This window comes from Rhinolophus ferrumequinum, chromosome 12, assembly GCF_004115265.2.
Source record: "Rhinolophus ferrumequinum isolate MPI-CBG mRhiFer1 chromosome 12, mRhiFer1_v1.p, whole genome shotgun sequence".
In the NCBI taxonomy this organism is placed as follows: Eukaryota; Metazoa; Chordata; class Mammalia; order Chiroptera; family Rhinolophidae; genus Rhinolophus; species Rhinolophus ferrumequinum.
Genome location: NC_046295.1, coordinates 18,596,461 through 18,622,010, shown reverse-complemented (window position 1 = coordinate 18,622,010; position 25,550 = coordinate 18,596,461). Strand labels below are relative to the sequence as shown.

At 40.3% G+C, this 25,550-nt stretch overlaps 2 protein-coding genes and 1 pseudogene across 2 annotated transcripts; all 3 read right to left on the bottom strand.

Moving 5' to 3' along the window:
- Window positions 1–5,210: 5,210 nt before the first annotated feature.
- On the bottom strand, window positions 5,211–5,862 carry LOC117032143 (interferon alpha-4-like; annotated as a pseudogene).
- Window positions 5,863–9,991: 4,129 nt separating this feature from the next.
- Window positions 9,992–10,517, bottom strand: LOC117031692 (interferon omega-1-like). Its single transcript, XM_033122263.1, has one exon. The coding sequence runs from the start codon at window positions 10,508–10,510 to the stop codon at window positions 9,992–9,994; it is 519 nt and encodes a 172-aa protein (XP_032978154.1). The 5' UTR covers window positions 10,511–10,517.
- Window positions 10,518–16,833: 6,316 nt separating this feature from the next.
- On the bottom strand, window positions 16,834–20,202 carry KLHL9 (kelch like family member 9). The gene has a single exon (XM_033123616.1). It carries the CDS (start codon window positions 19,664–19,666, stop codon window positions 17,813–17,815), a length of 1,854 nt encoding a protein of 617 aa, XP_032979507.1. The 5' UTR covers window positions 19,667–20,202; the 3' UTR covers window positions 16,834–17,812.
- Between the last annotated feature and the right edge of the window lie 5,348 nt (window positions 20,203–25,550).

The following is a 25,550-nucleotide window of genomic DNA, read 5'->3' as shown; positions in this document are numbered from 1 at the left end:
GAAATGGAGAACTGTAAGATTAGATTTTTAAAAAGAGAGAAAACCAGAGGTACCATTGTAATCTCATGTAAATAGTTAACCTACAAAATAAATGTTCATTCCTTTTAAATATATACAAATTTCTAACTTCTTCATACAAAACAGGACATGACTACAGAGATTTTCCTGTCAAAGTCACTGAATAGAGCATGATTTCAGCATGTCCTCATGCACAATCCAACAAAATAAGGAAAATTAAGTAAAATATATAAAATACATATGCAGCGGTGAAAGAACAGTAGACAAAGAATATTTGAAAAGTGTTAGGATACCAATTAGGGAAGAGCCGTGTGATAGTTAATTTTATGTGTCAACTTATCTAGGCCATGGTTCCCATATATTTGGTCAAACGTTATTCTAGATGTTCCTGTGAAGGGGTGCTTAACGTGACATTACAGGCATTTAACATTTGTATTAGTAGACTTTGAGTAAACAGATTCCCCTCCATACTGTGGGTGGGCCTCATTCAATCAGTTGAAAGTCTTAATAGAAAAAAGCTGACCTCCCAGGATGAAAAGGAATTCTGCCAACGGACTGCCATTGGTCTGGAAAAGCAAGTCTTCCTAGGGTATCCAACCTGTTGGTCTTCTTTCTGGAAAACCCTGACAAATACTGTGGGAAGCCAAATGTTGCCAAGCATTGTGCATCTCCTAAAATTTTCCGTCCTTCCATCCTCCCGAGGGAAGGATAAAAATCTATTAAGATTTAACTAAGGTCCTGGCCAACCCCAAGTTGGAGAGCAGCAAATCCAAATGTGGAGCATGTTACCTCAGGAAAAGATGCTGACCCCTCCACCATCACAGGCGCTCCCTGCTACCTGAGCAATCACACATGCTTCCTGGTGAAATGCCTCAGGGAAGATATCGTACTGATGATAGAAATTCCTCTTAACATATACCACAATTGATACATTTGAATACATAAAATGTCACTAGTTCACAAGGAACAATGATACTATTCATTAACAATCCTTAGTTTATATCAGGCTCCTCCATTTTGCTAAGTGAAAGAGATTTCAAGATCATTCTTCAAAGTGACAATGAAAATATTTCTCCATTTCATAATAGTTGAAGTCTGATATTAGGAGTAAGTCTGTGAAACTAATGTTGTACTATTGAGAGTTGTATGATCAATGTTTCAAGAGATTGTCCTGATTAGCACTGAGTTCCATTCCCGGATTGGCAGCTCTACCTGCCCCCAGGGTCCTGTAGTGTGTGGAAGGGGTGATTCACAGGGAAGCTCTGCTCTGCACAGTAGGTTGTAGGCAGGGAACACACCTTTCTCTGTCCTTTTAACTGCCCGGTCCAAACAGTCCAGCAAGCCTGGAACCAGAGACTCACACTCTTTCTCTTTGTAATAGACACAGGGGAAGGCAACAGGCAGGCTCATGACGGCATTAGAACGTATCATTACCAAGAAGTAGCCGTGTTTAGTAGCATGAAGGGACATCCCCAAGAAGTGGTAGCATCTGCCAGGATCAGAAGCCTGTCCCCCAGTCTTGGTCTCTGCACTTGTTCCACTGGGTCACCAGGGAGCTGTTTCTCCTGAGAGGAGTTTCCTTTGCCCACCCCCAGGCTGGATCCACTTTCTGTTTTCTTCTAGCTACAGCTACTATTGCATCACACTCAATGGACATTAAGGAAAGCCTCTCATGCAGATGTTTCTGCAAAACCTCGAAATGTGATGCCCTTTTGCTTTCTTTTTGTAATGGGAAACTTTTAAGCTGAAACCACAATGGAACAGAAAGCAATCGTGTGAATGGGCTGAGAGGTAAAGAGTGAATGACAAAGGGCTGTGGGGCTTTCTACCCTGGAGAGGAAGGAAAGTGTTGTGCTATGGGAGCATATCCTGGAATGTGCCAGATGCTGGAGCCATTAACTACCCTGCTGCTCTGCCTTTTGCTAGATATTTATTGCGCTCTCTCAGATATGAGTACAAGCCACCATTTCATCACTGAAAAAATAGGACACTTCTGTGAAATGAAGAACGACCATTTGTCAGCCTTCTTCAGAATTCATGACAGAATTCTGCTTTGTCCGGCTGCCTCTTTTTAGGTCAGTTACTGAAAAGTAGGATACAGGTCCTAAGAATTTGATAGAAAGAGACAGCGTTTATATTCTTATATATAGCTGTCTGGGGGAAAAAAAAACATGAAAATACCATATTGTAACTTCTTTTTCTATGGAAGATGTGATACTAAATACATGCCTTAAATGCAGGAGTGCATTTAATATTCACAAAAACATATAAATATTTCGAACTAATTTTATTGATGGGACAACTGAGGCTTAGACAGAGAAAGTGCGTTACTCAACATCACACATATGTCCAAGCAGAATGGAATTTCAATGAAAATTTCTTTATTGTGTGTTACAGGTGATTTTGTGAATTTCGTATTCTGGATTTCTGCTAGCTGTTCAATCTTTTATACTCCTGAATTATATACAACTCTCTCTTGCTCTATGGATTTCCATTTTCATTTTATATTTCCAGCTGTTTTTGAGCAGTTTATTTTAACTTTAATTATTAAGAAAAAGATTGTGTGATTCACTTCCCCACTTTCACTTTTAAACAAAGTCTTTCAGTCTTTTTGTCCTTGCTAATTTGGTGATCTTAGGATTCACATGCAATTGTGATATTCATAAAATTAAGAAAAATCACCAAAGGTATTATAAAATCCTTATCATGTCTAGCTCTACCAGAAAATCAGATGTGTTATAAAGCTGCTATAGTAAACCAGTGTCACAATGATGGACGTTAAGCAACATAATTAGTAAAGCCAATGATTGCAGGGATCATTACAGTATCAGTATTAATTAGCTATTCTGATGAAAAATTGAGTTAGTTATCTATTCCTGCCTAACAAATTAACAATAATTGAACAGCTAACTTATTTACAAAGTAGTATTACCAAGACGTGATAAATTATCGTTGTAGGTAATTAAATAACTCATATTTAAATACAAACAATATTAAATACAACAATATGAATTACTAGTACACTGATTATATGAAATCATCCAGAAAAAATACATATACTGCATAGAAGGGAAAACTATTCACAGGAAAACTAACCCACATTCTTTTCCAGATCCCACAATATTTCCTTCTCCACTTCAGAGTCACTGACTTCTCTTATTTACACTTCCATCTACTTTAATATGGTCACCAATGCCATTTGTTTTCCAGATGTAGTGGGCAGTTTCAATCCACATTTCCATGAATCCCTATTTTCATTTAAGCACATTTATTTTCTTAAGTACAATCTTACCATCTTTCCCTCTTGTCCTTCTAATGTACAAGTTCTGACATTTAAGTTCTCAGACTAGCCACCATGAGCTTACACTGGCAGCTCGGTAAGGTTTCATAACCTTTGTATATCAGTGTCTCACAGCTGTGTTCATGTCAACATGTGGCGGTGTCTTGCTGAGTGACATTCATTAATGTTGTGTGTTTTTGTGTGCCATCGCGAGAATGTCTGAGCTTGAATTAGGGCAATGAACAAACATTAAATTTCTTGTTAAACTTGGCAAGAGTGGAAGTGAAATCAGGGACATGTTAGTCCAAATCTATGGGGATAATGCCATCAAGAAAATGGCAGTGAACAAATGGAATAAACGTTTTTCTGAGGGGAGAGAACGCAACACTGATGAAGAGAGGTCAGGGCGGCCAGTAACGAGTAGAACTGACAAAAACATTGCAAAAATTCATTGAATTGTGGGTCAAAATTGTCTGCTGATTATGAAGCATAGCAGACCAAGTAAACATTGATAGAGAAACAGATAGGAAAATCTAAACTGAAAATCTTGGCATGAGAAAGGTGTGTGCAAAAGTGGTCCTGAAGGAACTATTGCATCACCACAATGCACCAGCTCGCACAGCTCTGTCTGTGAGGGAGTTTTTAGCCAGTAAATAACTGTATTGGAACACCCTCCCTAGTCACCTGATGTGGCCCCCAATGACTTCTTTCTTTACCTGGAAATAAAGGAAATACTGAAAGGTAGACATTTTGATGACATTCAGGACATCAAGCGTAGTACGACGACAGCTCTGTTGGCCATTCCAGAAAAAGAGATCCAAAATTGCTTTGAAGTGTGGACTAGGCACTGACTTCGGTGCATAGCTTCCCAAAGGGAGTACTTCTAAGGTGACTGTAGTGATATTCAGCAATGAGGTATGTAACACTTTTTCTAGGATGGGTTCATGAATTTAATTGTCAGACTTCATATGGTCAATCTAATCTGTTTTGTTTGGAGCTCTTCTCTTCCCTCCCATTAAAGGGCCTCAGAATCAAGGTGAAGTCTTTTTCTCAATCTGCACTGTCTCCCCACATAACTAACTACATTTCTGGCTTTCCCTTGCCGCATGTGGCCCTCCAGCCAAGGCATTGATTGTACTGGGCAAACTCACATATCCAACTGACAATGGAACTTTGTAGTTTGATGTCTGATAGTCAAGTGTACCGGAGACCTACTGTTTACATTTTTATTTCCTGGCATTCTTCACTCTAGCTGCTGGTGAGAGAATTCATTTGTTTTTCCTTCTTCTCAATAAAGCATTTAACATAATTGATATTAATTTTTACCATTGCTTTTAGGTTTCTTTCATCACAAAAATCAAAGATAGAAGAGAGCAGGAACTGTATTTGTTATGTTCACGTCTGTATCCTGAGGGCCACACAAAACCTGGCATAGAAAAAGTCAATAACTACCTGAAATTTGAATATAATTTGATGGGTAAATGAATTGTGTGCTCCATTTTTTAAACCAAGTTGCACAATGAACTTTGGTGTTTCTTTTTAAAATAAACTAATACATGAAGTTTACTATGGTAAAGTTTTAATAAACAAAAATATCACACATGTAAACAATTAAATAGAACATATTTTAGTATATCACCATAATGTACAAGTGCATGTGTGAGACACTATATGAAAAAATTCTTATAAATAAATCAGTAAATATTAAAAGAGATAAACAGATCCATCAGCGCGGGCATCTGTAAGTGACAAGTACCCAGAAAGTTGGACGTCATGTTGCCCAAAATGCCTGAAAACTTTTGACAAATTGATTACATTCATGTCATGATTACAACACAAGATAACAGACAGTCTTTGCCATGAGAAACACGAGGACGTGTGACATTATTACTCAGTGAGAATCATCTCCATGTTGAACCAGCTGTCATTCCTCATTCCTTCATCTTCCCCACGAGTTCATTGGTAAGAGAAGGATCTCATGATTTCTGTTCTGACAATCTCCCAGGCACAAGGGCTGTATTTCTTCTCTTGCAGATAGAGGGTGATTCTCTGGAAGTATTTCCTCACGGCCAGAACGGAGTCCTCATTCACCAGGGCGTCCCTTCCACACCCACCTCCTGCGTCAGACAGGCTTCCAGGTCATTCAGCTGCTGATAAAGCCCAGCGCAGAATTTGTCTAGGAGGGTCTTGTTTCAAGCAGCGAAGGAGCCCTCTGTTCTAAAGAGGTCCAAGGTGTGCTGGGTCATCTCCTGGATGATAGAGATGGCTCGAGCCTTCTGCAACTGGTTGCCACCAAACGCCTCCGGGGGGAATCCAAAGTCACGTCTGTCCTTCAGGCAGGAGAAAGGGGACATTCTCCTCATTTGTGCCAGGAGCATCAAGGCCCTCCTGTTAAGCAGGCTGTGGTTCTGAGGCTGGTCACAGCCCAGAGAGCAGCTGGAGTGGCAGCTGAGCACCAGCAGGGCCATCAGGAAGGAGAAGGGCAGGGCCATTGGGGGCTGTCAGATGCTGCTGGCCTGGCTGAGCCCGGGGCCTACACACCTTGTCTCCAGGCCCTGAAGCCCTTCCTTTGTACATGTGTCTTATGTAGGGGACATGCAAATTTCCAATTTCTGAATGTCCCCTTTCTACTTCTGCTTTTCTTTTCCTTGATGCACTTTCTACATGTTTTAGATCAGCGCCATGCAAACTTTTATTTTTCATATTACTCCTTGCCCACAGAGTCTTCCATATGTTTTCGTAAGTGAATCGCGAAAGAAAAGTTAACACAGATGTACGATATATATGTATGTACTGCATGTATATCTGTGCTTTACACATAAAAAAAGAAAGTGTAAAGTTTACTCTACTTATTCCGTGAAGGATTAAGAATGAATAAGTAAACATTTTAAGCTGCACGTTAAATTTAAAAGCTATTGATGTTTCCTTTAACGTAATTCAAGTTAATTTCACTTTATAACTAAGTTTGCTGAATGACTTTTAACCCAATATCTTTACTCATATAAATAGTAACATATCCCATGTCGTGTTCAAATAAAAATGTATGCAATACGTCAAAATAATACCAACGTGTAGGTGTAATTTAAAATCATTCAAAACTACTAAACGTCATTGAAAAATTAGTTATCCTACATTTCTTTTTTTGGTACTTAACTTTTAATTTTGCTTCATATCAGAAAATAATTTTTAACTTTAGTAGTTGGTAAATATTCATCTATATTGTCAACCCTTTTTTGGTTTACTTTTGACATAATTATTGCTGACTTGAATAACTTTAGAAGAACTAAGTAATAAAATATAAACTGTTTGCATTTGATTGTCAAGAACCACGTCACCCTGAGGCTCAAACATGAGGAACATCCCCAAAACAGCCAGTGGCAGCTGGTAAGTAAGCAAAGGCGCCCTCTCACAATACGACTCGGAAATCAAGCCAATGATGGAGGGAAAGTCCTCCAATGAGCCATCAAGTCACCGGAGGTTTGGAGCACTGATTTTGCATACGTTTTGCCTATCTTCATTGAACCAAGGAGTCTCATATGATACTCGAGAAAAATGCATACTAATGAATAAGATTTTGTTGGATAGGGTTGGGCTTTGGAAGGCCACAAACCGTTGTCATAGCTGAGATTTGTTCACAGTCACAAGAACTAATTTTTGCACCCTTGGGGGCAATATTATCCCCAATGAGAGTACGTGATTTAGACATCATCAACTGGAATCTTTCATTGTATTTTTGCATTCAATTTCAAAAGTCCTAAAGGACTTTCAGTGTTTCCAATCAAGTCGCTTTTCTCAAACATAAAGGAAACCATCTTTCTAAATAATGGAACTGGATAAATATTGATTATTATCATGGAAAGAATTACCGTTCAGCTTTGATCCTAAACTCTTTTTATTTTGCATAAGAAGTTACAGTGCTTCAGCCTGCCAGACTCCTACCCTTTAAAAGGCAAGTATGAGACCTTCTTTGGTCAATCAGCTCTTTAATAACTGGACTCTGTGTTATTCACCGTGCTGTGCTCGGCACCTGGCCCAGTGTGGTCAGCCATTAAGTTACTTTTACTAAAAAGTTTTTCAGATTTTCTCTTCCTACTGGGAGGTACTCACGAATGACCAAGTTATGTTGCTTCATCATGGCCATATTTGGTAGCATTACAATAGACAATGGCTAATATTTCCACTCTACTCATACTGTGGTCACTAATGTCTCCTGAGTTTATTGCTAAAACCACTAGGATTCTATTTCCTATAAGGTGCATATGGCTCTGGCAGGCAAGTTGCAAGTGCAGCAGCCTAATTTTCAACTTTTGCCTAGCAAGTATGACCTCAGCTGCAAACTGCTTTCTACTATATCATAAGAGAAAAATAACTGGCCTGGTGTCATATACAGAGCCACGTATCTGAACACAAACTCTCCCTGATTCACGCAGCTCACAGAACCAGACAATTTGCCACATTACTATTTGGTGGAAATTTCCTGAAGTGGCTATTACCTACCTTGATCCTGAGACAGACTCTTGGGAAACCCCACACAAACAATGATGAATGGTCATATGATTTCTGTGATCTCCATTCATTTCCGTGGGTTATTGGGCTCCATTTCGGTTTGAATTCCGAAACTTAGCCATGTATAATTAAAGCAATACATCAAGTCAAAAAGCAAGATTTGGATTCTGAATCCTTAGTCACTGTTATTCGCCTACTGACAAGTTCATTCTTCTTTATTTTCTAAGCATGGCTGTATTCTCTCTTCTAGATGCCAGGCGTGTAGCTACAGTGACCTGCTATGGTCTCATGATTATGTTCCCATAAAATTTACATGTGGACGTCTGAGCCCCTGAAGTGATGACGTAATGTGACGAGGAAATTTGGAAATAATGAGGGCCTGAGGGAGGGACCTGGTGAATGGGATTAGTGCCCTCATAAAAGAGGCCTGAGCTAGATCCCTCCCTCTCCTGCCATGTGAGGATACAGGAGAACTCGGCATTATGTCCCCAGGAAGCAGGCTCTCCTCCAAAGCCAACCATGCTGACACCCGCATGTTCATTTCAGCCTGTAGACCTGTGAGCAAGAGATGTCTGCTCTTTACAAGCTGCGGACTCTATGCTCTTCTCTTAAAGTAACCTGAATGGCCTAAGACGTACTCGACCTAATTTCTTCTCAGAATACATCCCCGGGGTCTGTAAAATAACTGAAAAGAGAGAAATCATTTTCCTCAACCTTGGCATCTTTTCCAGTCCCTATTATTTCAGGAGCACAGTCAATATTCATGAAGAGAATAAGGATGGTAACTACGGGACAAGGAATAATACCAATATACACTAGATTGACATGAATTGAGTGAACTATAGATCTAAATACTTTGTAAATTCTTCATGGTTCTCTGAAGGAGATTATAATTGGATATTGCCTGAGGCAGTATTTTAAAAGATTGTTGGGTCTAGGAGGTAATTTACTTCAAGTTTGTATTTTCAATATATAGACTATCAGAGTGAGAATCACAGGCCTCGTCCTAAATAGAAGATTCACGCTCTGCTTTTATTTCAGGGATCCTTGAGAACCTGCAAGGAGCTACCAGATCAGACTTTCCTCGTCTCCCCGGGTAGTAAGGAAACAACTTGCACTTTACACTGTGTTCTGAGACCTCGTCTACACACTTGTGGCCATTCTTTAACTTTAGCTTGTGCCTCGAGAGAATCAACCTAAATGCTTCTTTCGCAGGATCAGTGATGCTATGAGGTGTAACTAGTGACATCCATGCTATGTCCCCCAGAGTTTCATTTGTAGAATCAAACTTGCAGTTGTATTGATAAAGTTAGGGCAGCACATTGGTAAGAATAACACATGGGTTATTTTTTTCACCTACAAGAGCATTAGGACAAAGAGCAGAAAAACGAACAGTGGTGTATGCACTGAACTTGTCTCCTCTCCCCATTAGTCCCTAGAGTAGAGTCCGTTTCTGAACTTATTGCACTTAGACATCCCAGGAGAATAAATTCAGAACAACTACTGTGAGTGTAACTCATATTGCCCTGCAGAGACCTGGCCCTTGAAAACACCCCACGTGATCTGCCATAATTCTCCCTTTACAACTGAGTGGTACAGACTTCAGTACCACAGACAAATGTGGCATAACATGTTGAATATGGCAAAGTCACACAATAGAAAGTACCCATGACCTTGAATCACTGCAGAACAACCAACCAGGGAGTCCTCTGTTGAGGAAAGATTGCATTGTGTTCTTATACAAAGGAAAGGTAAATTTTTATAAGGATCAATTTCTGAATGGTTTTCTGTTCATCACGTAGAACAGCTACCATTAACTTAACTGACAAATGTGTTTAACAAAACACTATCCTGATGAACCTTCCTCCCCCCAAAAACGGACTTTACACTTTGGACAGCAAATGCTGTCCTTACCCCCAAACTTCCCCAGAAAACACCGTTAAACAGATTATCGAAATTATATTATAAAATTATTTATTTGAAAAGGTAGTTCTTTTCCCTAAGTATAATTTTGTAGAATCATGATTTAAATTGATTTTCTTAAATAAGCCCCTGATTTTGGTTTCAGGAATTTCTCAGCTGGTGCAGAAAAGTGAATTGTGAGTGTTTGGAGGCTTAGCAAACAGTGTCATCTAATAGTCACGAATATAACTTTCTTCTTTGTTTGTGGACTTTGCTTGAGGGTTGTTACATGAGAAAAAGGCGCACTTGAATTTCACTTCTGACAACCTCCCAAGCACAGGAGCTGTATTTCTTTTTCTTCAGATACTTAAGGATCCCGAGGAAGTACCTCCGGATAAGAATTCCCAAACTGTCGGGACAAACCAGAGTTTCTTCTTTCGTCTGCCCCAGCTCTTCCACACTGTGATGAAGGCCAGAGAGCAGTTTGTCGAGGAGCAAGTGGTCCCAAGGTGCAGGGCTCTTGTCTGTGCTGAACAGGTTGAAGATCTGCTGGAGCATCAGGAGACACAAACAGGTGCGTTGTGTCTTCTGCATTCGGGTGATGTTCCCTCTTTCCCAAGGAAATCGGAAGTCAATTCTGTCGCTCAGGCACAAGTGAGGGGGGATGCTTTTCAGCTGTCCCATAAGACTGAAGATTTCCCGTTTTACTAGGCTGTGGATCCAAGGCAGGTCCCCGCCAAGAGAACAAGCCGGGATGGAGCCCAGCATCACTCCTGCCACTAGCCACCAACAGATCCGGGCCATCGCGAATTGGACGATTCGCTAGACGTCCTGCAGGGGGAGCGCGGGCACCGCTCCACAGCGCAAAGGGTCCTCCGTGGGTTCTCTGAAAAGCGTGCTTCTCGAGCTGGCCGCAAGAGGGCGCGCGAACGCAGACTCGGCAGCCTTTCTGTCGGTCGGGTCGCGCAGAGAAAAGTCCACGGCCCCATTGAGGAAGTAAGTCCGTGCTGCTTTAATAGTGCAGGAAAGAAAAGTCCCTTTCGGCGGCCCGGAGGGCTGAAGACGGAGCTTTGCCGTGGCCTCGCCGGGGACATGTTTCTTAGGGACCGAGCACAGAACCTCGCATTTGCTGCGCTTTCCCCCAGTTTTGCGCTTTCCTTTCGCACAGAAACTCTAGCGAGGCCACTTTTACAAAGAATCCGTTTACTGAGGGATTCGAGGCTCGGAATCCGCACACGTTGAGTCGTTTTTACAGCTTCGGGACAGTGTCTGTGCGAGATGCTGACAGATTCAGAGACGGAGGAACACGGAAACCAAGGGATGTAACAGGACAGCGTTGGGGACGCCATCGGAGTGAGTCGGGGCGCGGCCACCCTGGGGGCCCGAGCCCGGGAAGGGTGTGCGCCCGGGACAGGCTTTGTGACTTTCATGGTGACTTTTCAACGTTACAGCGTTACAAGGTGGTGGGGTAAAGTATTGAAAAATGAAAAGTGGGAACATTAAATGAGCATTTTACTACTAAGCTTTCAAAATATTAAAATATTTTATCATTAAATAAAAATATCAAAGGTAATATGCTAAAAATTTTTTCACAGTAAAAGTTAAAATGTAATTTAAACTTTTTAAAAGATTAAGATTTTTTAATAGTCAATATAAATATCAACATAACATTTAAAAATATCTTTAACTGTGAGACTATTAAAACGGCATTTCATTTAACTTTTTTTAAACTGTATTTTACGTACACCAAAACAAGAATTTAAGATAATTTTCCTTTCTTGGCTTTTGGGGAAGCGAACTCATTAATATTTTCAGGACTGCTTCTTTACTTGTTTATATGTTTGACAATTTGTTGTCATTCCCTTACAATCTTAAATAATTTTTATTTAATTTTACGTTACTAAAACAGCTTTCACAGGACTCCAACTTGACTATATTGTTAAAAAGAAAAGGTATGTTGTGTACAAGCAGTTGAGGACAGTTTAATTTTCTTTTGACAGAATGGAGACAATATAGGAATTAACCCGTGGTGTTCAGAATTTTAGCAACTGAATAGAATTTGTCAAAATTTTGCTTATACTGGGCCCCCTTTCTCTGTAAGACACTCAGTTACTTGCAATGCCAGGTCATTTCATGTCTTTTAAATTTTGATATTTTTTTCATCACGGATGTGTCAGCATTAATTTTCAATTTTAGTGTTGCTTTATAATATTATTTATCTTGATTGCTTAGATTGGTGCCTTCTCAATTCAGTACCTGAGGGAAGTAATAACTTTATCGCCCCATTAACCCAGGAGATAGCTTTTGAATTAGAATGTTGTGATCTTCACTGACTGAATATCTAGGAATGTCTCTTTTCCCATCATTTCTCCCCACCCCCTTTATTGTTTTACTGTTTTCCTGGTCTTTAGAACTTTTTAATTTAATCTGTGCCTTAACATAATATCATCAGGGATAGTTTGAATCTCAGGAAGAGGGAAGGGATATTTAGCTCATTTATAGGATTCATAGAACAGCCGTTTATTTGTTTGTTTGTCTCCTGACAACTTTCCCTCATGGTTTTCTGCAGAGAGTTTCAAGTGTGCTGTAAGATTTCCCTCATTAATGTGCCTGGCTCTGATCTAAGAATGGAAACTGGGGCTCTGTTCCTTCAAAGTCATACATACAAGCCCCTCTCCTAGAGTTTCCAATGGGGGACCTCAACAGGCACACCCTTGAGAGTGTTAAAAGAGCTGCAATCAAAGCTTCTCTTGGCTTGGCTGAACATGGACTTTACAGATTATCACGTTACGTTAATACAAAAAGCAGTGATCACTCAATATGTTCCGATTCTCAGCTTGTAATTTGCAAATTTTTGTTTAATCTTTACAATTTCCTGTGTGACCACTAGTAAAGTTGTCTGTGTTTCAGAAGCGGAAATGAGAATCTGATGTCATTTCAATTCAGGAGCCACAGATTTTGTCAGCTGCCTTCGAGTCCCTCCTCTTTTGTCAGTTCTTTGTTCTGAGCTGCACTGAGCATGCTGGGATTTCATTAAACCTAATCGTGCCTTTAATGTCTGCCCTCCCTGCTCCCTGGAGGCCAGTCACCCGTCCCTTACTCTCTCTGAATCCACATTGCCAAGCACATTAAACCACCTAAGTGCAGTCCATACCTCTTGGGTGACACAATGAAGAGAACTGTGTGAATTAACCCTTAGTGTTCAGTTGTACTAGGCAGCTATATCTGCAGACTGTGTCAGAGAACATGAGCTATGGTACCTGTAAAGCAATGTGGAAGAATTGAAACCGAGTGTATTAGCCCCTTAAGAGGAGAGTTCAGAGAGGGGAGACAACTTCTAGCAGTGCAATTTCAGAAGTGTTCAATGGAGTCCAGAATCCAACCTCTAAGTACTCTTATTAGAATTAAAAACGGAGATTGATTGAGACTCAGGTATTTATTTTATTTAAATGGGCTCATTTAGGTGAACACGTCTTATTGAATTGAGACTTGTGTCATTTTTCCACTAATGAGTTTAAATTCCTTTGTAATGATACTAAAGAAATATTGAGGTTAGGTCATTATCTGAGGCCCATAAGTAGAAGAGAAATTGGAAACAAGTGGAAACAGAATTGGGACAAGTACAGAAAATGATAACCCGGGCCCATTTAAGAATCTCATTTGCCAGAAGGTACACAGGGCAGCTGGGCCAAGGCTCCTAAGGCCAGACCACTGCATCACTAATTTCTTGGGGGCCCACCAGCCTCTTCACTGATGATGACACAGAGAATGTTGTTCTTCAGCTCCGTTCTGCACCAGATGGGAGAATCTTCCTTGTGTGTCTGCCTAAAGGACAAAAATGTTTTCAGGTTCCTCCAGAGGCAGTGGCATGGCAGCCAGTTTGAAAAATGTGAGGCTACCCCTTTCTCCACATGATGACAGTCCAGAAGATCTTCAGCCTCTTCAGCACAAACAGCTGAAATTCCTCATTGGGTCCGAGCAGCAGCTGGGAGATGTAGAGACCAGTTTGGTGCAGATGAGGGAGGAAAAGACCATGCTGGGCAATGAGGATTCCAGCCAGGCTGTCAAGAGGTATCTCCAAAGAACCAGTTTCTATCTGAAAAAGGAAGTGTACAGCTGCGGCGCCTATTATTATCAGCTGGACGTGAAGAAATGAAAATGGTTAAGTGCTTTCTGTGTATCATCAAGCTCACAGAAAACCCAGGGAGTTGGAAAGGAGATGTAGGCCCAGTCTTTCCTGGTTGAGTCTTGTCGACTAAGCCTTATCTACATATAAGCCTCAAGGTTGTAAATAGTCACTCAATTCAAAGACTTATTTTCTACTTCAGTTGTAAAATGCATTGTCATTTTTGGCCATTGTTTTTCTATAAAAAGAGGAAACTCCCTTTGAATCAAGAGAAAATGCATTTCTACTTTGTAATAATTAGAATTTATCTACTTATCTAGGATGATTGTTGTATTTACCAAATTTATTCTTCATATTATTTTATGGTCAACTTGGTCTTGTTTTCATTTGCCTTGGAGGTGTAAAATCTATACCTTAAATGTAAGCTCTTACTCATACTCTTATTAAAGATCTTATTAAAGATACTCTTATTAAAGATACTCTTATTAAAGATACTCTTATTAAAAATCTTAGTAAAGATACCCTTAACCTATAATCTGCCTTCAAATCCAAAAGGAACATAGTTTTATTCCATTCATTGATTTATAAAATATTTTGAAGTATTCTGCTGTAGGTAATTTACCTGTGTTTGTAAATATATTGGTAAATATAAAAAGACATTACTTTCTTTAATGGAGCACTCTGGCAGAGAAGACAGGCCTTAAAGAGTAAGGAGGGCCCGCCGGTGGCTCAGGTGGTTGGAGCGCCATGCTCCTAACGCAAAGGTTGCCAATTCGATTCCCAGCCAGTGAGTTGCGCCCTCTACAGCTAAGATTGTGAACAGCTCTCCCTGGAGCTGGGCTGCCGTGAGCAGACGGAGGTCAGGTCGGTATGAGCTGCCATTGGGCCAGCATGAGTGGTTGGCAGCCATCGTGAGCGGACAGCAGCCGGAGAGAGCTGCCGTGAGCTGCCGTGAACTCCCGTGAGCGGTCGACCGAGGACCGCTGACTAAATGCCTTGGGGTGGGGGGCAGTGCAAGGCTCATAACACCAGCCTGGGTCAGGGAGCTGTGTCCTACACAACTAGACTGAGAAACAATGGCTTCAACTGTGGGGGGGGGAGGTGAAAGAAGGGGGGGAAAGATATGAAATAAATAAGAAACAAGGTTTTTATACTATGCAGGTAATGATTCTTTACAGGTGATGATTCTTTAAGGTGAAAAATACAAAAGAATCCACTCAAAAAACTAAGAATCAAGGAGAGTAATGACAGAAAACCAAAATGCTAAAACCATGTATTTCTTACTATTGCAATAAAGTTTGGAGTATATGAAAACAAAATCCCATTTGAAACAGCAATCTATCTAATAAAGACAACTTGAATAAAAGATCATTGAAACGGAAGAAAAATACCCTAAATTGCCCATATTATAAATAAAATTTTATTATAATTTTAAAAAGCTTAAAAATTCAGTAAGAAAGTGAAGATTATTCAAAAAGTGGTGATGGAACAACTAGATAATTTGAAAACATATATTAAATTTTATACCAGAAGTCTAGTAAAAAATCATCTCCATAATAATAACAAAATACTGGGATAATTATACCATCTCATGATGGGGAAAAAATAAGCCAAGAAAGCAGAAAAAATGACAAAGGAAAAACTAATTTCACTATATTACAAAAAAAAAGTGTATGTTAAGACATAATCAAAGAAAAAATGATAAAATATTTGCTGTAAATAAAAGTTAATAGTCTTACTAAAACAAAGATTAATATTGTTAATATAAAAGTAATTTTTATAAATTTGTAAGAAAATTCATCTCCATTTCAACCAGAAAGCTACTTAAAGGAGACAAATAGCAAATGCCACCATAGCAGGTTAAGAATTAGTACTGACAAAGGGCTAAGATAAAGGACAAGGAATGTGGTATCAGTACTACATAAAAAAACAGCAAAATTATCCCTAAAAGGTCAAAATGCAAAAAAGACAAATTTGATCTCAAAAATTAACTGAATTGGCCCTGCCTTTGTAAAACTGTGATTGAGAAAAAAGAAGAAATTCAAGCAAATGCCAGTTAAATTATATTTATTATATAAAGAGACCCTATAACTTGGTATGAAAAACAACGCAACTCCAATAGGTATTATTACAAAGGCAAAGTACATGAACATATTTGCTCAATGAGGAAACACAGCTACTCACAAACTCACTAATAATGAAATGATTGGGATGCCATTACTCATTCAATGCACAAGGTTAACAGCAATTTCTACTTTTTATATTTTCTAAATGTACTCAAATGTTTTTAGTAAAAAATTGAATCATTAAAAAAAAAAAAAAAACACAGAAAGTATGAAAACTTCTGCCAGTGCAGAAATCATAAAAAGCATTAAAATGAATCAACACTTGTATGGGCAGTAAGATTCAGATCCCTGGAAGCCAATTGCATTTGTCTTGGTTCCTGAGTTTTATTATGAGATCATCAATAAAGAGAAGGTTGTTCCTGATTTACACTATGACAATCTCCCAAGTATAGAGATATACATATACATATATATGGTAAAAGTATGTATGTAAATTTTCTCTTCAGGTAGACATTCCAGGAAAGTACTTCTTGAAAATCACTCACTATAGAGGATTCCTATGGTTCTCAACCAGTAGGGATGCCAGGATGCCCTTGGTATTGAAAAGGCTGAAGATCTACTTTAGTATTGCCTGCAAGACAGCAATGTCCTAGGTTTTCTGTAGCTGGCTCCTTAGGGAATCTGAAGTTGGTGCTGTTCTTTAGAAATAGCCAAAAGGACATTTTTCTGATTTGATGCAGAACAGAGTACATTTACTGCTTGCTCAGCTCATAGCCTTGAGGCAGATCACACAAAGTTCAGGATGCACAAGGGCAGGAGCAGCACCAGAGCAACCACCGCAAATCAAATAATCTTGTTAGAATGACTTAAGTTGGGAGACTGAACTTAAAATCCTATAGCTCTGTTCAGCATATTTCTTTGCTTTTATAGTATCGTAAGTTTTACTGAACACAAAGGTAGAAAATAGCAGAGCCTAAATTTAGAGCAAAAGCCAAGTCTCTGAAACCTGAACTTTGCTAAATAATATGTATAAAAGCAACTCTACGGAAAATAATATACAGGCAGAAAAAGTCGTATGTTTCATCTGCAGTAACGATTTAGTCAAATGACAAACTTGGTTTGTCAATTTACTATGTAGTGCTTCTATCTCAATTCAGTATGACTATACAGACATTTATTCTCTGCTATTGAATTCCCATTTGAATAGAAATAGCTGCTAGATAAAAGAAAATAATTTAAATTTAGAAACAATTTCACTATGCCTGAAATTCCAATTTAAAAATTATATATGTGTATGTATGTATATACATATGTATGTGTGTGTGTGTGGGGAGAGAAGTCTCTCCTCCCTCTCTCTAGCGATACAGACTTAGGGCTATACTGTTTTTTCAAGTTAGTATTTTTAAATTTACTATTTCTCCTTTCTGCCTAAGAAATTTCACACATTCTGAGTGCACCAACACAATCTGGTGAGTTGGCAGCTATGTCAAAAACTATGAAAAAAGGGAGGTAGCTAATAATACTTGGCGACTTTTTGTTTAATATTTTAGGTTAGAGCTGGCAGCCTCCCTTTGATGTTTTGCAGTCAAAAGATGAAAACTATCAACTTTGAAGCATAATGAACATAATTATACATTTACTACAATCACCTACAATTTGACTTACACAACACCACAAAAGGACATCTAACCTTTTTTTTTCACAGATCTTTTTACATTTTTTAAAACAGCTGGCTGTGTTGAATACATTTTCAGAATGCATTTAACCATTTGATAAACATACTAAGTCAAACAATACAAATAACATCAGTTACCTTTTTAATCTAATAACTGTACTAATCATTGAAAGAAGATACAGCTGAGGGGGAATGATAAGATCGTCCATATGCACTGCAAAAACATTAAGACCTTAGTCCTAAGAATGATCTGAAGGTGCTGAAAGAGGTGATTCTCTAGAAGGTGACCCAGGGTTTTCTTCAGGTGGAAAAACTGTGAGAGTACAAGCTCGAATGCCACCAAGTGACTCTGGAAGGTCAAAAACTTTATGCCACTCATCCTTTTCTGGGTCATATTTCTGGACAATTTCTACCATACAACGATTATTCCAAGAATATCCACCTACAACATAGATTTTATTTTCAAAGACGGCAACTCCAACATCACTTTGACCCCTTAACATCGCAGCAATTGGTGTCCACTGGTCAAGGGTTGGTGAATAGTATTCACAGCTTAGTACATCATCATAATCACTTGTTCCTCTGAAGTGATTGCCACCAATGACATAGAGCTTGTCTCCAACTGTACACATGCAATGCAGACCTCTGACTGTAGTCATTGGAGCCTTCTGTGTCCATTTGTCTGTGTCTGGATCAAAACACATGAGCTCGTTTTGGAAAGTGTCATGAGTAATTCCTCCTGAAATATACATTAAGCCTCCATACACTGTTCCAGCATGGCCATAGTGGGGTTCACTCATTTTTGCAACATAGCTCCACTCATTCATTCTTGGGTTGTAACATTCTACTGTGGCCAGTTCACCAGCTGCACTTCGCCCACCAACAGCATACAGATGTCCTTTGAGGGCACTCAAGTGGAAGAACGTGCGCTTTTCATTTAATGAGGCAACCTGCATCCATTTATTATACCGTGGATCAAATCTGAAAACTGTATCAACAGCAGTTTTTCCTTTCGTATCATAATTACTTTGACCACCAACTACATAAAGAAAGTTTCCAATGACAGCAATGCCATGCTGGTAACGAGGAGCATCCATAGGGGCTAAAGATCTCCACTCTTGTGCCCTTTCATCATACATCCTTAATTCTTTACTGACAACCAGCTGCTGCCTCAGAACTCCTCCTAATGTAACCAAATGTGTTGAGTCCGATCGAATGGCAGTTCTATCTGACTGCATCACTGGCTGCATATATGGCATCATTTGGTAATTGCTAGCTTCCAAAAGCAAATTCACACAGGTATTGTCCGTTCTCATGAAATCCACTGTCTGCACATAATTGATGAGGTCCTGTGGTGTCATCAGTGGAAATCGAATATTCTTCATTAATTTTGCAGCATAATCCATTCGAGGGTCTTCCAACCTTAGCCAGCGACAGGCAGCCTTGAAGAGCTCAAGTTCCGTACAGTGCTTAAGACTATTACTGGAAAGCACAAAGGCAAGCCGTTCAAAAGGGAGTTTTAGAAACTCCCCAGTACTCAATAATGCAGGAAAATTCTTCAGGATAAAATTATTGACATATTTATCCACTTCTATAAGGTTATAAGTGTTAGCTATTCGCCCAACTTCAACACAGTTATCTAAAGAGACTCCTGAAATAAGAAACACTTTACAGAAGTCCAAAACAGGTAAAATTTGTAAAAAGCTGGCAGCTTCAAGTGTGTCCTGAAGATTGTCCATATTAAGAGAAAGTTTTGCAGTATAAATAAAATCAATTATTTTCTTCAGACCAACCTTGTTCACGCCATGAAGCTTAATGCACATTAAATCTTGTTCTTTCATTCCACCTGTAAACATAGCTTTGAAATAATCACTAGCAGACGCCATCATAGCTCTGTGAACAGGGAAAATTTCATCTCCATCACCTGGTACCAAAGTCACATCACAAAGCAATCCTTCTATTCTAAGCTGATCAAAGCCTTGCAATACCACCGAACTGTGCGTATTGCTGGTAAAAAATCGTGTGGTTCCTGCCTTGCAAGGCTGTAAATGGGCGGAAACGCCCATTTCGCCGTTACCAAGAGACACTTTCATGGGAAAGCCTCTTGCACAAAGATGCCAGAGAAAGAAGTTAAAACCGGAATGCTTTCAAGGAACCGAGGATGTCCAAAGCGCAGGAGATCCGCTTTCCTTGTCAAGGGCAAGCAGTCACCGTGGCACCCTTCTGAACACACCAATCAGTCATCCACTTAAAAGGGTTCTGCAGCAGGACCACAAAGGGCTGCGGACATCAAATCTGATTGTTATGCAGATGATTCATCATCTGAAGGCAGTTAATTGACCCGGTTCACCTTGTCTGGCCTGCGCTGCCGCTCCTCCAGCAGTTCCGCTCCAGGCCAAGGGGGAGGCACCGCCACGTACTGCGGCTCCGCGGCTCGCTCGCCGGCGAGGCCGGGCACCTCAGCGAGCAGCCTGCTGCGTCCTCCGCCGTCACTAGAGCTTCGTCGTGGCCCGGGCTTTCTTGGAGCAAGGGCCTGGAACACGGGTCTGGAACACGGGCCTTAGCCCCCGACGCCCAGCCGGTCCTTTCCGGAAAGGCCTAGTCCCAGGATCCCCCGGGCTAGGAGCGGCCGCAGCACTTACTGCGGCTGCGCGGCGGCGCGGCCGTCCAACTCGCCAGTGGGCGGGGGCGGGGGGAAGGGGGAGGAAGTGCGCTGGGGACTGGAAGGGTAGGGGGCGGGGGAGCGGAGCTGTGCCGGGTGGGCGCGAGCCGGCCCTCTTTGGGTCATATTCTAGGTGGGACTAAATAGGCCAGCACGTAGGTTATGCTGCACGTTTGGTATAAACTGCACAGCTTCTGAGCGCTCCACCCCCCACCCCCACCCCAGGCACACTTTTTGTTTAAGGTTTACACTTCCTGGCTTCTGCCCTTTGAATAACAATGAATTACGGCTTTTATATAAATTGAAGTAAAACATAGCAGAGGAGGGCGGGGGGAGGGGGGGAACGATGCTTACAAGTTTTCCTCTTTAAAAGACTTTTTCATTTATATCCCACACCATTTAATTGACACTTCAATTATAACTGTTTTCAATCATTTAAAACACATATCATCTGTCTCTTTAAATACCAAATTGTGACTGTGCTATGTAAATAATATAGCCTGTATTTTTGCCTTCCAGTGGAATTCCACCATCAGTAATTCTCCATGCTTTTGTTTTCCATTCAAATTTTTAAACGGCTACACAATTGTCCGATAACTATACATACCGGTGCTGTCCTTTCCTTTGCCCATTATTTGTTCCTGAATTCTTGTCCTCCATTGTTTTATAGAATCTGTAATTTACAGAATCTGGGCACAAAACTTTCCCATTTTGGGATAAATTCTAAGACATAAATATTTCTTTCCAAAACTCACAATAGATGTTTTGAATGTGCTTTTCCCTTCTATTTATCTTTCCTTTTATAGATATTTTATTAACTTGAATTTCTTTAATTACTAGTAAATTTAAATTTGTCATATGAATAAATGTATACTTTGACAAAATTCTTCCAACATTTTCCTCAGTTGGAAGTTACAACTGTCTTTTAAATTCTTCTAGTTTCTTTTATGCATATGCAAACTAATCAGAGTATAGCTATATTCTTTTTACACTCTCCCAATTTTTATGTAAAAGATACTTACATACCATACTCACTGTTCTGCACCTATCTTTTTTTCACTGGAAGATCTTCCCATATAATAGAGAACTTTTTTTTTTAAGTTTATTGGGGTGACAATTGAGAGAACTTTTTAATCTTTTTTAAGCAGTTCTATTTTTACCCACGAATAGGTGTGTCATAAATTATTTACTCATGGACAGTTAGCTGTTCCAGTTGTTTTCTGTTGTTTCTGAAGGATGGCAGCAAGATCCCAAAGGCTCAGACCACTGCTATCCTCCACCAGATGTCTCAGCAGATCTTCAATCTGTTCAGGATAAGAGGTTGGCTAGGATGAAACTGTACTGGATAAATTCTTTACTGGACTTTATCAGCATCGGGAAGTCCTAGAGACCTGCTCGATGTCTGAGTTGGGGATGGAAGCACTCTCCTGAGCTATAAAGACTCCATACTGGCCCTGAAGAGGTACTTCCAAGGAATCAGTCTCTGTGTGGAAGAGAAAACAGAGCTGCTGTACCTGGGAAGTTGTGAGAGGAAGAAATCATGCTATCTTTCTCTTTATTATCAAGCTTAACAAAAATGACTAAGAGCTAAGGAACCAGACCCATGCTCTTCACGAAACTATTATGGACAGATATAATTCATCATACTCCCAAATGTTTAGCTACTTCAAAAGACTGGTTTTTTTTTTCTGCCTGCATCATGAAATAAGTTGAATCAAATTTGTCACAACACTTATTGGTAGTGTTACTGAACCACCTCCCAAAATTCAGGTCCATGTCATTGATGTGCTAGTAAACAAACATTGAGACACTGGAGCTTGGAGATACAGAAAGGTTTATTCCATTTGTCCAAAGCAAGAGGATGAGAGAGCAAGATCTCTCAACTCTGTCTTCCTCAAAAAGCAAAAGTAGGGAGTTTTTATGTGGCTAGGGAGCAGAGGAGGGGGAATTTCATGGAACCAAGGGGAGAGTCTGTATTTCTTTAGTCATAGATAACATTTTGTGCAACCAGACTTCTGGGTGTCAGCAGCTGGTTGTAACTTTTATTCCTTCTGTAAAATAAACTCATAAATTCTTCTTGTGACCCTGGAGTTATCTCCTCTTGCTTGACAAAGAAACAGTACGTCAGCAACTTAAAATTATATTGTGAGAACGAGATGAGCTGGATTGAAGAACCAAGATTCTGCAAAAACATCTCATAATTGTGCATCAGTGACGTTCTCTTTAAAGCAAAAAGCAAAAATTGGACATCTTGTGACCATCACCATTGTTTAAGGTATCATTGTTTTGTGCTTAACTAGCTGTATTTTCTATAAAAGTGTACTTTTGAACATTTCTCCTGGAACTTGCTTTACAGGCAGGCCTTAATCTTTGACTATACGCTGTGTGACAACCAAAGCAATTGAAACATTTAGTTAAAGCCTATACCTATATCTTTAGAGTCTCTGATCTACCTAAACATGTTAATTGTTAACTGATGGTTTCAGTAGTATTAAGCCACTCTAAGTTAAAGCATCCAGTTCCTAGGGCGCCCATCCTAGGTGGCCTTTTTAATGTGCTTACTCGTATGTACTTAACTATCTATTTTACTATATTTATTGTATTTCAATATTTGCTTCCATATCATGTTCACCTGTACATTGTGCTAATTACATAAAAAGCATTCACCTTTATATTTTTTAATTATTCTCTTAATTATTTCAAGTTTTACTTTCAAATCTTTTTTGAAATTTTATTTTAGGTATTTTTTTAAGGAGGGTACAGCTCACAGTTGCCTATGCAGGGATCAAACCAGCAACCTTGGTGCTACCTGCACCACGCTCTAACCAACTGAGCCAACCGGCCACCCCTTCAAATCTTTTTAGGTATGTTTATTTTTAACCAATGCCAAGACTGATTTTGCAACCCCAGTTGAAGGATGGAGTTGAATTTCATTCATTCATTTCATTCAAGCTATATGTAACACTTGAATCTAAATCACAGGCTCTACACTCCCTTCACAGGATAAAAAGGTGAAGAAAGAAAACAAAGGGACAGCTGTCTTGGAATCATAGAATGTGTAAGCTTCAGTTGCTAAGGAAGAAAGAGGAAACAAAAAAATTATAAAGTACAGGTTTACTTTCTAGAATGACTGCCAAAGGCTTGGCATGACTCTCTGCCTTCACTGTGTGCCTCGGGAGCTCCTGAGTGTGTACAGGAGAGCAGAGGCTTAGCAGCTAGGACACCTCAGAGCAGAAGAGAGTTGATTGCAATGATACGTCTCACATTCTAACCCAGTTTCCCCAAGCCGTTAGTCTTGAGGTTCCCCACACTCTTTCGTTATAAAGTTAGCCAACAATTGACGCTTGGGCTCAACTTGCTTCTGAAACAGAAAAACAGTGTGGTGGGTAAAAGACGGCCACAGCTTCTTTAACACTCTTTCTACTCCTTTTAACCTGAGGGGCCCCTGTGACTACTTAGACCAATCTGTTTAGCTCAAAATGTATTCACAAATGATCTGATAAAGTCTTATAAAAAACTCTGGGAACTTGGGCTGGATTGAAGTTGATATCTTTATTTTGTAAATAGGAGCTTAGATACGACGGTCACACAGTAGGCATGTCTTCTCTCCGGTCAGGGCTCCTTCTCCTGCATCACTCGTTCCCTTTGCCCTTCTCTAGGATAATCACAGCAGGAGGGTGCTTACTCACCTAAGGTCTAAGGGTCAAGACTTCCCTCTAGCCGGCCCTAAAATGCCCACTATGGGGATAACTGCCTTGGGAGAGAAACACAAGTGAGTGCCGTGTCTCTAGAACGCCATTGTTATTCTTCCCTAGAAGGCCAAGAACCTGGAGTCTTTCCTCAGCAAATGAGTTTGTAAAATGAACTAATGATCCCCTTGGAAGGTCAGAGAGCCTTGAGGCCACAATAAAAGGGGAGATGTCAGGAGCTCACAGAGAAGCACCAGCTGCTTAGGCAGAACGGAAGCTGATGGCGTGGAGCCAGAAGGGGCTTTAGAGGGAAAATTTGGAATGGGGATCCCATGTTGTTTGGAGACATGCTTGCTGATTTAGGACTAGGTGTTGAGAGGCAGCTAGCGGTCTATAAGAAGGAAATAACTACCACGTGATAGTAAAAAACAAAACAAATAAAACCGGTTCCATTCACCTGAACCTGAGATTTTTTTGCCATCAGCCCGCCTGAGCCTCAATATCCCTATCTGTGAAATGAAGATAATTCCCCCTTTTTGGGATGCCTCGTGATACTCTGGGAATCAAGAGAGATGTGTGTGTACACTTGGGAAGAGTCAGGGTGCTCTGCCCCTATCAGGCATTTGTTAGACGGAGCAGGATGATGTAGCAGAAAGACCTGTTAAGTAGCTGTCAAAAGGCCTGGCGTCCTGCCCCACCTCTATTTCTTGCTAATCATTAGACACCAGACAAAATGCTCAATTGCTTTATTTTCTATAAAATGAAATAATAGTTGCCGCTATCCCTAGAGATGTGGAACACCAATGAGAAGCTCGTGGGGAAGTGCAATACAAACTCTTGCTATTAAGTGTAAAGTAATATTAGGATTACAGCCCATGTGCCTGTCCAGACACACCCTTTCAATGGAATATTGCCTCATTTGTGGACTTGGAGCTCTTCAAAACGACCTTCGTCATGATCTTATCATTGTTCATAGTGGTCTACTTTTATTTACAATGTGAACGCATTACCTTGAAGTCCTTGTGACTGGCTCCCCAATATCTGCTCCCTCCCACATAACTTGCCCACACTATACACAGCAATCTCGTTCTCTTCACCAGTGGCTGGTGCAGGAGTCGGCGCGTGGTCCAAGTCCCGGTCAGTGAGGCTTGTGGTAAAGTTTGCAGAGGGCTCTGCACAAGGCGGCCTCGCTCTCGGTCAGCAGACAGAGGAAGGTTAGTCCCTTTCTGCCTCTGCCCACTGTGGTCCATGGCTGCGATGCCTGGACCAGCAGCAGCATCTTGAGTCCAGGAGCGAATGTGCTTCAGAGTACAACCGATGCATTGTGGGTGGCAGAGGAAGACTTAGAAAGACGCTTAGACCCTTGAGAATCATTGAGTTGTTGAATCAACCATCCCTGGAGCCATCCTACCTCTAGACCTCTTGTCTCCAAAATAATAATACATTTCTTTTTTTATTTGAGTCAATTTTAGAAGGTTTTTCAAATTGCTACCCCCAAAGCTATCCTAACTGATAGACCTTGTAATTTGACCAATAAGGTTGCATATTTCTTTCTTTCTTTTTTATTAAGGAGGGCGCAGCTCACCGTGGCCCATACAGATATCGAACTGGCAACCTTGGAGCTAC

Excerpts from the sequence above, each read along its gene's own strand:
- LOC117031692 (XM_033122263.1), bottom strand. The coding sequence starts at position 10,510 with ATGGCCCGGATCTGTTGGTGGCTAGTGGCAGGAGTGATGCTGGGCTCC.
- KLHL9 (XM_033123616.1), bottom strand. The coding sequence starts at position 19,666 with ATGAAAGTGTCTCTTGGTAACGGCGAAATGGGCGTTTCCGCCCATTTA.